At 58.5% G+C, this 11,817-nt stretch overlaps 1 protein-coding gene across 21 annotated transcripts in view; it reads right to left on the bottom strand.

Moving 5' to 3' along the window:
- Window positions 1–1,943: 1,943 nt before the first annotated feature.
- The window catches only part of EHMT1 (euchromatic histone lysine methyltransferase 1), a 138,705-nt gene continuing 128,831 nt past the window's right edge, over window positions 1,944–11,817 (bottom strand). For 12 of the 21 annotated variants that reach the window (XM_085002202.1, XM_085002216.1, XM_085002208.1 and 9 more), the window contains 2 exons: window positions 3,196–3,534; window positions 1,944–3,116 (listed from right to left, as the gene is read on the bottom strand). In XM_085002202.1, the coding sequence (XP_084858328.1) occupies window positions 2,511–3,116; window positions 3,196–3,534 (945 nt within the window). In that variant the 3' untranslated portion in view covers window positions 1,944–2,510. The remainder of the gene's footprint in view (window positions 3,117–3,195; window positions 3,535–11,817) is intronic. The other 9 variants (XM_021081202.2, XM_021081200.2, XM_085002266.1 and 6 more) reach the window with 1 other exon arrangement.

Below are 11,817 nucleotides of genomic sequence, written 5' to 3'. Positions count from 1 at the left end.
TCCAGGGGACACTCCTCAGCAAGCAAAGGGCTCCGCGAGCTGGTGCTTCCGCATCTGCGGCCAGAAGAGCGGAGCAGAAGCTGGGCGGGGGGCACCCCGCGTGGTCCACTTCCTTCCGTGTGGTTACAACAGGGAGCCTCCTCGAGGCAGCGGCCAGCTGGAAAGGACAGAGACGTCCCCCTCGGTGACAGGTGTCTTCATGAGGGATGGGCCACAAAGGCGAAGGCATTTCTCAAAACTCACTTGTAAGCTGGTTGGCAAAAGAGCCATGCATCTCACTGTAGCTAAGTTATTCCGCAAAAAAAAGTCATAAAGGAATCTTATTATTTCACACCATACACCATGTAAATCTGACCTGGATCCAAGAGACAAACTGGCAAACAGAAGAGCAGACAAGGTGCTGGTGGAGGTGGCGGTCTTTCTCCATACAGTACAAAATCAGAAGTTACACGGTAGATGCACCACACCAATTGCCGGTCCGCGTGGGTGTAAGGCCACACCATCCAGCGCCTGCGCGCGTCAACCGGGAAAACACAACCGGCAAGACCCGAGGCAAAGACCGTTCACAGGGAGCGAGGGCCCCTCCGCAATAACTAAGAGACGGTCGAGGTCCCCAGTAAAAACCCACCAGGCGCGAAGTGCACACTCCGGGTCAGCCTCCCCCGGGCGATCAGACGCCTGACGGCGCCGCGTGCCGGACCTGGGGAAACACACCCGCTTCGTGGAGGCAAAGCCGGCACACGTTTTAGGGATGGGGCTTTGGAGACAGATTCCAAAATAAGCCATCTGGCCCCTGCCCTGAGGGTCACTGCCCAGGAGGGAGATGACGCTGGCGACTGTGGTCTGAGCAGCAGCGGGAAATCCTGCAGGGAAGATCCAGACGCGCAGGAGTGCCAGGGCCGCGCGGTGTGGGCTCTGGGTGTGACAGGTCTGGCTTCGACAGAGGTACCTGCAGCCCCCGGGGCGCCTCCCCGACCTGCCCTCACCCAGCCCCCCCAGAGCCTCTCTGTGTCTGCGGTCAGTGTCCCTCCAACCAGGTGGGACCGGTTGAGGAGCGTCAGGCTGGTACCCAGGGTCACCGCACGGCCCCCGGCGCCCTCGGCCTCACCATGCAGGCCTCCCCAACACCCCAAAGATCTGCAGCCAGGCTGAGTCTTGAGTCCACAGACAGCTGTTTGGACCCCCAGCACCAGCCCAGCACAGGACAGGCAGGGCACCAAAATGCAGGCCGTGGTCACCAGTCACCGGGGCTCCAGCCCGAGGGCAGGGCTGGGGGACAGACGCACAGGGCTGGCCGGTCTCAGGGAAACCCTCCCCAGCTCCAGGCGGCCCCTCCCCGCCAGCACAGGCCCTCTCGTGGTCCTGGTGCTCCCAGAAGAGAAAGGCAGTGAGCCGTGCGGACCCGGCCTGCGTCCCCGGGGAAGAGAGGCCCGCCCCTGAGTCGCCCAGGCCCCACACAGCCCTTGGCCCGAGGACCACAGGGAAGGTGCCCTGTTGGGGCTGTTTGCAAAGTGCAGGCTCTGGATAAAGGTCTGAAGATGTCTAACTGAACGATCTCCGTGTAGAAAAAGAGCCTTCACATGCTGTGTCTTGGGTTCAGAGGCTCCCTGGGGAGGCCAGGGATGGGGACCCCAGAGAGTGCGAAGGCTCCAGCCTCACCGTGTCCAAACATCTCATTCCCAACCTCCCCCGGCCTCCAGGGTGCTGGGTGCACAGATGTGCCTGCGTGCACAGCTCACACAGGTTCTGCTGACGCCTGGGGAGGGGAGAGCAGGCCACCTGGGGGTTGCGGGGGGTGTCGGGTCCACTCGCTCAGCCGCGAGCCCAGGGCCGGGCCTGCCACTGGCCCCGGGGCCACAGGAAACCCACCAGCGCCTCGGCCCACAGGACGTGCAGGCGTTTTGCAGAAACCAGCTGAAACAGGATACCATAATAAAACCTCATTTAAAGTACTTCTTTTTTTTATTGATTTCATTGAAAACAGAACAAGAAATGGTCTGAGCCAAAAGACTGCTCTTAGAACTGTCAAAAAACATTTTAACAGAAAAAATAAACGTGACTGCATTATGAATGTTCTAGAAGAGTCGCACCCCACTGTTACAGCACTAGTTACAGTCTTTAAAAAAGTATAGGCCAGAGGGTAGGACCGGGCAGGCCACCACACCAAAGGCGACGGCAAGTTTATTCACACTACAAGACTAACGTCTTTAAAAAAGGTTTTCCTGCATTTTATTCTAAAATCACTTTGTTCTCTTTATACAGTTGATAGTTTATTTTCACATGGTGAGTAGAAACCACACCAGAATCAGCACCGTTGTCTGTGTTTTGTGTTTTTTATTTTTTGTTTGTCCTAATGTTCAATAATGGTAGAAAATAAATCAGTTTAGTCATTATCATACCATGTGGCTTGGGAATCAGAGAAGGTGCCAGCCTCGCCGCGCGGCCCTGGCGGGGCAAGGGCAGGTCCTCGCGGGCCTCCTGCCACCAGACGGCTTCCTTGAAAAGAAACGCTAGGAGTCTGACACACAGACCAGAGGGAGGACGTCTTTAAAAAGCAAAGCCCCATTTTCTCCGCGCTCAGGGGCGGCCCGGGCCGCCCGACCTCTCGGGCGGCGGAGGGGACGGTGTCTGCGGCTGGGCCGGTCCAACGGAGCAGCTGGCAGGTGCGGTGGCTTCGGTGTGGCCGCACGGCGGCGTCTGGGTCGACCGGGCGTCGCCAAGGAGCCCAGGGTGGGGCAGGAACACGGAGAGCAGAGGGGAAGCGAGACGCGGAAACCACAAAACCACCCTCGCAGACGCCGGGCGCCCCGGCGCGGGCCGCCGAGTGCTCGGGCGAGGCTCGGCCCCTCGGGCGCTGGCCGGGACCTCGACGCGCGCTTCTCCCTCTCCCTGAACCGCGGCGGGCGCGGCATCGCGCTGGCGCCCGCGGCCGCAGCTCTCATAGCGGGTCGGCGGCGGCGGAGCTGGTGTCGGGCAGCCGGTCCTCGGGGGCGCCCTGCGCGGCGCTGGCCTGCCGCTGCGCCAGGGCGGAGCTGGAGTGCCGGCACTTGGGGGAGCCGCAGCGGCAGCTGAACAGCTTGCCCTTGATGTCCCAGAAGCGCTCCCCGTAGTCGAACCTGCGGAGACAGCAGAGCTGGGGCCGGGCCCTGCGCACCTGCCGGGCCCCGCGGGCCGGGCGCGGGCGGCCCCACCTACCCCAGCTGCTCGCCGGCCTCGATGAGGCGCGTGCTGAAGAAGGCGATCCTGGGGAAGCGCAGGTCCTGGTGCGACATGAAGACGCGCACCGGCACCAGGTTGGGCTCGCAGTGGTGGTTTATGAAGCGGCTGACGTTCCCGTAGAAGCGCGCGTCGATGCAGTAGAGCTCTCCGTCCTGCGGAGACACGCCGAGCGCTTGTGGGCCGCGGGCCGCAGCCCTCCCCGCGCCCCCAGGCGGTCGCAGCCGAGGGGCCGCAGCCGTCCTCCTGGGGCTGACCGGCCTGTCGGGCAGAGGCCGGCGCCGAGGCGGCGGCCGTGGCCGCAGAGGAGGCGCGGACCTGGAGGGGGACGGGAAGAACCAAGTCCCAGCAGGGGCGCTGGGCAGAGGAGCAGGTGGACAAAAGGACAGAGCGGGGGAAGCTGCCCTGGGGCGCAGGAGGGGGCAGAGCAAATGGCAGACCCGGCGTCCAGGGGCCCCCGCCCCGGCCCGACACCACCAGGTCGGCAGCGGGGGTGCTGAGCTGCTGTCGGCAAGAAAGGGCCCGGTCTGACCATTCGCCCTTGAAAAGGAAAATTTTCGCTGGAAAGATCCAGAGCCCAAGGGGGTCTGAAGTCCGAGGAGCCACACAGCGAGGACACGGGGCACCCACCCCAGGCCCAGACCCCGACAGGGCAATGAGACTTCATCAGCCCCTGACCTGGGGACACAAAGGTCTGAGCTGGGACGGGCGGGAGCCACGCGGGGGAAGAAGGGAGCGGCACGCCCGGCCCGGGAGGGCTCAGAGCGAGGGCACGCAGGTCGCTGGGACCTCCGGGGGCACAGCCCGTGGGTGGGGGCTGAGGACAGACTGAAAGGCCAAGGGTCAGAGGCAGCCGCCAAAGCCACAGGAGCAGAGAAGGGAGGTCCCTGTAGGTTGTGCCCAGCGGCCCAGGAGCTGCTCCAGAGCGACTCCAGGTCTCAGAAGCTGGTGAGAGCGAGCCAGGCTTGGACTCTGCAGTCCCGCCAGCAGCTCCGGCCCAGAGCGGCGGGGCGCACAGTCCCTCCCGACAGGTGCGCAGGTGCGTGGAAGCCGATCCCCGGAGGCTCATCTGAGGAGGCACAGAGCCAGCTCAGGAGGCTCCTCCGCCTGAGCGGGTGGGGCACCAGGGACACCCCTCCCCTTCCCCATGACCCGCGGGTCAAAGATGCCGGTGAGAATCAGGGCAAAGAGCGTGCAGGGCCAGCGTCGCAGCCCAACAGCTGACGGGGCTGCGGAGGACGGCGGGAAAGCGCCACCAGACTTTCAAGAAGAAATGCAAACCAAAAAAATGTCTGCGTGAAGGCGCGGAGGCTCCAGGAAGACTCCAGGGGGTCCAGCTCAGGGCAGTCCCCCGAGCTGCCCGCGGGGGCGAGGACGGGCCTGACCTCCTGACTGCGGGCGGTGCCCTGAGGGCTGTACCCCAGGTGAGGCTGGAATCAGAGGCCAGAGGCTACAGCCCAGCCCCGAACCACCCTCACTGCTGCCAAGGGCCTAGGTGATCTCAGAGGAGGGACCCTGAGCCTGGATGCCTCTCCTCAAGCAGGTTCGCAAATGCGGGGTTTAGAACCCAAACGAAAATGAATCAGGAACAAGAGACAAGGGAAGCAGAAGGGAAATAGGCAGGGAGCAGTTCCCACCGTGGCACAGTGGAAATGAACCTGACAAGAAACCATGAGGTTGTGGGTTCGATCCCTGGCCTCGCACAGTGGCTTAAGGATCTGGCATTGCCGTGAGCTGTGGTGTAGTCGCAGACGCAGCTCAGATCTGGTGTGGCTGTGGGTGTGGTGAAGGCCGGCGGCTATAGCTCCGATGGGACCCCTAGCCTGGGAACCTCCATGTGCCGCGGGTGCGGCCCTAAAAAGCAATAAAAAAGAGAAAATAAGCAGGGAAAACAGACCCACAGTGCACAGGTTCCTCAGGGCCAGACGTCAAAGCCATTGGAGACACATGGGGGCCGCGTGGACGAGTGCAGGCTCGCCACAGGCAGCAAGACACCTCAGTCAGTGGGACGTGGGATGACAGTTGACAACGACGGCCCCTGAAGTCAGATTATTCGCCACGTGACTACAGAAGACACTGAGCACAACCCCGCGTGGATCCCTGCAACTCCTGGTGGACCAAGGACAGAGCTCTGAGCACCACGCCCCACGGGAGCCTGGGTTCCTCAAGCGTCCTCTGCCCATGACACGGTGGCCCAGAGGGAGGGGACCGTCTGCTGATGACACGGCCACGTCCACTCAGGCCTGTCCACAAGGCCTCCCACGGAGCTGCGCGTCACCACCACGCAGCCCAGGGAATGAAGACGCGGCCACCAGAGCTTTCACGGCAGCTGCACGAACCGCCAACACTTGAGAACGGCCCCAAGCGCGTCGCCCATTACAGATGAGCAGACAGCAGGGCGCCCCCACGATGGGGCAGCACCCACCCAGCAGAGCCCACAACAACACGGAGGAGCCCCCAGAAGTTCCTGCAAAACGCCAGCGGCCCAGGTCGCGCCCAGGGATGGGAGGAGGAATGCGACGCAGGCAGTCCCCCGGCAAGGGCGCCCTCCCAGGGACAGAGCCCCGGCCGGGCGGGCAGCACGGCGCAGACAGGACACGCAGAGCCCCGGCTTTACTCACACAGCACAGGCACGCACACAAAAGACCCTAGAGAATCGTCGAAAACCTTCTAGAGCCGTTCCTGCTATGGTGTGGCAGGTTAAGAATTTGACTGCCACAGCTCGGGTCACTGCAGAAGCCAGATTCGATCCCTGGCTCGGGCCAGTGGGTTAAAGGATCTGGCGTTGCCACAGCTAAGGCTGGGATTCGATCCCTGGCCCGGAAACCTCCATATGCCGAGGGTGCAGCCATTTGAAAAAAAAAAAACTGCTAGAATTAATAAGTGAACCGAGCAAGGTCAATATACAAAAAACAACTACTTCCATATCCTAGCAACAAATGGTCAGAAGGTACACACGCAGGACTGTTTACAGAAGCAAAAGCACAGGAAAGGCGTGGGAGTAAAGGCTAGGGTGCGTGGGATCCGCACCCTGGGAGCCAGCAAGCCCGGGGGCCTGGGCACCAGCTGCCCACACACCAACACCCCGAAACTGAGCCGAGCTAGGAGGCGACCTCCCCAGAAGCCTGCGGCCTCTTCCTGTGCTGACGCACTGGCTCTAAGATCTGCACGGGGACGCAAAGGGCACAGAGCGGCCAACACGGTTTCGAAAACAGCGGGCTGACGCACTGCTGCCTGGTCTCCGGACTTGCTCTGGATCCAGGACCGGGGCACCTGGCTTCACTGAGCTCTGCAGACCGTGAAGGTGCCCAGTGACCTGGCAGCAAGCAGATCCATGGGCACCATTTCCCAGCAACACCTGCAGCTTCCTGTCTGTCTCTTTCTGATAACTCTCAGTACTTCAAACACTATCATACTGGTTATGGGATCTGTGTTACCTGCTGGAGGCGCGGGTGACGGCTAGCATCTCAGCAATAAACTACTTCTGTTTTTAATTAAGGCATCTGTATTGTTTTCCAAGACAGCGCTCTTACAAACAATAGCCAGGAGTCTAGCGTCCACATGACCAGACGCACCGGGACCAGAAAAACATGTGACGCGCCTCGTCGCAATATTTGCTTCATCGCCGTGTCTGGAGCTGAACCTGCCGTGTCCCGAGGGATGCCAACAATCAGGACACAGCGATGCAGGTTCTGGGTCAGCAAACAGGTCAAAAGAGCAAACCCAGTCCAGAAAGACCTCCTTTCAAAGGTGCGGAAGAGACGCTACTTTCACACGCACAGAAGTGAGCACTGACCCCGTCCTACATCAGAACGAAAAGCAAAACGGACTGGAGACTTGAACAGAAGACCTGAACCACAACCCTTCCAAAAGGAAACAGAGGGGTGAAGCCATTTGATATTGGTCTCGCATGATTTTTTGGATTTGACACCAAAAACAAAAATAACGTAGGACTTCATCAAACTCCAAGGCTTCTGCAGGGCGAAAAAAACCACTCACAGGGCGAAAATGAACACACAGGCCAACTGCGTACCTGATAAGGGGTTAACACCCCAAATAAGCAAAGAACTCATCCAACTCAGCCGCAGAACAAAACAATGAGGCCCCGCCCACCAGCCCGGGGAACTGTGTCTGATCCCTTGGGATGGACCACGGTGACAGCTAACACGAGCAAGAGCGCGTGTACAGACGAGCGACCGAGCCGCTTCGCTGTGCAGCAGAAACTGACACAACAATGTAAATCAACTACAATAAAGTTTTTTAAATGGGCGGGGGAATCGAACAGACATTTTTCCAAAGGAGACACACAGACCGCCAACAGGTCTTATGTGAAAAGATGCCGAACAACCTAACTGAAAGTGGGGGCTCCCGTCGTGGCGCAGTGGAAACGAATCCGACTAGGAGCCCTGAGGTTGCGGGTTGGATCCCTGGCCTCGCTCAGTGGGTTAAGATCCGGCGTTGTCGTGAGCTGAGGTGTAGGTTGTAGACGCGGCTCGGATCAGGTGTTGCTGTGGCTGTGGGGAAGGCCGGCAGCTACAGCTCCGATTTGACCCCTAGCCTGCGAACCTCCATATGCCACGGGTGCAGCCCTAAAAAAGACAAAACACAAGAAAAATGGGCAAAAGACCTAAACAGACATTTCTCCAAAAAAGACATGGAGGGCCAGCAGGCACACGAAAAAATGCTCAGCATCCCTGATTATTAGAGAAACGCGAATCAAAACTACATGAGGTAGCACCTCACACGGGTCAGGATGGCCATCGTTAACAAGAGGACAAAGAGCAAACGCTGGAGAGGATGTGGGGAAAAGGCAGCCCTCCTGCGCTGTTGGTGGGAATGTAAATCAGCGCAGCCACTGTGGAGAACAGTGTGGAGGCTCCTCAAAACACTAAAAAGAGAGTTACCGTAGGATCCAGCAATCCCACTCCTGGGCGTGTATCTGGACAAAGCTAAAATTCAAAAAGACACATGCAGAGTTCCCATCACGGCTCATCGGTAACAAGCCCAACTAGCATCCATAAGGATGTGGGTTCAATCCCTGGCCCCACTGCAGTGGGTTTAGATCCTGCCATTGCCACAAGTTACAGTGTAGGTCACAGATGCGGCTTGGGTCTGGCATTGCCACAAGTTACAGTGTAGGTCACAGATGCGGCTTGGGTCTGGCATTGCCATGGCTGTGGCACAGGCCAGCAGCTGCAGCTCCAATTCAACCCCTAGGCTGGGAATTTCCATATGCTGCAGGTGCAGCCCTAAGAAAAAAGAAAACAGACAAAAGGCACATGCACCCCTATGTTCACAGCAGCACTATTCACAACAGCCAAGACATGGAGACAACCTAAAAGTCCAGCAACAGATGATGGACGAAGAAGACGTGGTCCAGGTACACAATGGAATATTACTTGGACATAAAAAAGAACAAAACAATGCCATTTGCAGCAACATGGATGGACCTAGAGATTCTCATACGAAGTGAGGTACTTCAGAAAGAGAAAGAAAAGCCACATGATATCGCTTATATGTGGAATCTAAAATATGGCACAAGTGAAACTGTCTACAAGACAGAAAGAGACTCACAGACGTGGGGAACAGACTTGCGGTTGCCGGGGGAGGGTGGGGTGGCGGGGGGCCTGGGGTCCGTAGATGCAAACTGTTGCATTTACAATGGAGGAGCAACGAGGTCCTGTGTACAGCTTGGGGACCCTATGCAATCTGCGGTGACAGGACATGACGGAGGAGAGCGCGAGCACGGCAATGTGCATGTGCGTAGGACTGGGTCACGTGGCGGTTCAGCAGGGAGGGGCACAGCACTGTCCGTCGACAAAGGAGATCCCGCCAGGACGATCACCCAGGGGCTCAGCTGAGGGGAATTAGCCAGAGAAAGACGAATACTGTATGTGGATTTTTTTCGTTCCTTTTTTTTTGGGGGGGGGGGCAAACTCTCACAGAAATAGAGTTGAATAGTGGTTTTCAGGGGGTGGGACAGAGGGATGGTAAATTTATAAAATGAAAAATATCTGAGGATCGAATGGATAACATGGTAGCCACAGCTAATAAAACTGCTTTGCGTGATTGAAAGTCACCAAGAGACCAGAACCGAAGTATTCTTACCAAAGAAACCCCCCAATACATGAATTGGAAAAACAAAACCGTGAACCTCAAGCCTTATCTTAAACCACACGTAAAAGTGAGCTCAAAACAGATCACAGACTGAATGGAATTCTGCTAAAATATGCACTCTGTAGAGAGAGGAGAAAAGCAGCGCAGCCTTGCAGCAGACAAAGACGACACAGGCAGCACCGCGCAGTCCAGAGGGCCCTGCTCTAGGAAAGGCACGTCAGGAGCACAAGAGGAAGGAGAGGCTGAGGAAACATGAGGCCCCTGACGAGGACACCACTCGGGCTCCGAGAGCTAGAGCCACTCAAGTTGACAGGTGGCCCAGCGGGACCACGGGCAGTCGATTTTGGCGATTTCTTCACAAAAGAAGGGGCAAGGAGGCCACTCGGCCATCAGGGCATCAGCACCCAGGTGAGAGCCCTCGTCCGAGGCTGGCAGCTGTTTCTGCCAAGGTTATTAAGTGCACACGGGGGGACGGCAGCAACGCCACCCAGAGGTTTACCCAAGAGAAGCACACTCTGCATCACAGAGGCCACGTCTCACCTGCACAGCAGGCACTTAGAGTGGAGACACGCACGTGGCTCAGCACGGCTTTTGTGGTTGCTGCTCCCAGCAGGAAGGAGCAGCCGGCCAGCAGGCCTGCGGGTCACAGTGCCAGGCAGAGAAACTCCCCTGCGGATGCACAGGTGCCCAGGGCCCACTGGGGTAGGGGTGACCATGGTGGGGCACAGAGGCTGTGGGGTCAACATCAAGGTTCCATGCCTCCCTGGTGCTGGTGATCACACGGGCGACTGTGTGTCAAAAACAAAACCAGACACTTAAAAGTTTATCGGATGTGAGTCAACAGCGATGAAGTGACCCCAAAATAAAAATATATCAAGACCTGTTGTCAAAAACAACAAAATATAAGAGTTCCCTTCGTGGCTCAGTGGTTAATAAACCCAACGAGGATGCGTGAGGATGCAGGTTCAGTCTCAGGAGGGTAAGAATCTGGCGTTGCCATGAGCTGTGGTGCAGGCCAGCAGCCGCAGCTCCAATTCAACCCCTAGCCTGGGATCTTCCATATGCCTCGGTGCAGCCCTAAAAAGACAAACAACAACAAAAGACACAAGTCACACCACGGGGGAAACATCACTGGCACTGATTGAAGATGACCAACAAGAGAAAGGGTATATACCACGTCCATGAACTAGGAAGCTGGTGGGGACCTCAGCGATCCAATCCAGTTCACACTCCACGTCTGATCCCAAGCAGGTCCACGGCTCAATGCTAGGTCCGAACCACCTCCACTGGTCACTGACCTCTGCCCCGACCCTGATCTAACTCACAGGCCCAATACTATGCTCACTGAATCCCCACTAGAGTTCCGTGGTACTTGTCAAGCTCATTTCAAAGCTTACATACATAAACTTCAAGAGACCAAGCAGAGCAGACACGCCCAAGACACCCCCTCCCCCGCCTCGGTAAGAGGACACGTGCTGGGCTGATTAACACCCTGCAGCCTGCCTGGGACAGTGGGCACGGGGGGAAGCCCAGGCTCTCTGGATGCCTGACGGACGATGAAATCGGCGCTGCTGAGGGTGGAGGGAGGACAGTCTTGTCTTTTCTTGGCGGCGCCCAGGGCACATGGAAGTTCCCTGGCCAGGGATCGAATCTGAGCCACAGCCGAGACCTGCGCCACAGCTGCAGCAACACCGGATCTTTAGCCCACTGCACCACAGGGGGAACTCGACAATCTTTTCAACAAATGGTGCTCTGTGAAGCAGGTGTCGGCATGGGGAAAAAATAAGCTTGACTCCTTCAGCAAGAAAGCAAAGGATACCTTCTGGGAGACGATACAGCTGTACGTGTTTATGACCCGGGTTTTAAAGAACCTACTTGGGATGCTATTAGCTCACAAGCATATAGAGAAAGACTGGGAGAAAGACACCTGAAAGACGCACCCGTCGCTAAAGAGCCTTTACCCAGAACGCGGAAGAGCTGCTGCAAACCAGTCGCAGGCCAACCGCTCGGCAGATGGGGGCGCAGGGGCCCGCGCGGGGCACAGCTGCGCATGCGCCCGGGCGCGCAGGGGCGACACCGGCAGGGAAGGCCTGGCTGCGAGCCCGAGCCCGGGGTGGAGGGGCCCCCGGCTGCGGGCCCCCAGGGCACAAGCTCCTCTTCAGGTAAACAGGCGTCTCCCAAATGCACCCCCCTCCCTCCAAGGGGCTGCAGGGCGGGGCGGAGCCCGGGGGACACCGAGCCGGGCGCTGGGGGGAGGTGAGCGCCTGGCCCCGAGACGGAGGGGGGGACAGGGTCCCTCGGCCCCACCTCCACCTTCGTTTCCCTCCCACGAGCAGTGCCTGGAAGTTCTAGGAAGTTCTTCACAAGATATGAACAAGGAGCAGCCCTGGCAACCAGGCGGAGGGAGCAGGAAGGAGCCGAGCGTGTGGCGGGCTCCGAACCCGCCCTGGAAACCAGGGCCCAGGAGCGGCGGAGGCCGGGGAT

This window comes from Sus scrofa, chromosome 1, assembly GCF_054392235.1.
Source record: "Sus scrofa isolate SSC_HxYL_T2T_F1_AM1 chromosome 1, Sscrofa_HxYL_maternal_Yorkshire_Landrace_v2.0, whole genome shotgun sequence".
Lineage (NCBI taxonomy): Eukaryota > Metazoa > Chordata > Mammalia > Artiodactyla > Suidae > Sus > Sus scrofa.
The sequence above is the reverse complement of the archived record's forward strand: the minus strand, read 5'-3'. Positions and strand labels throughout refer to the sequence as shown.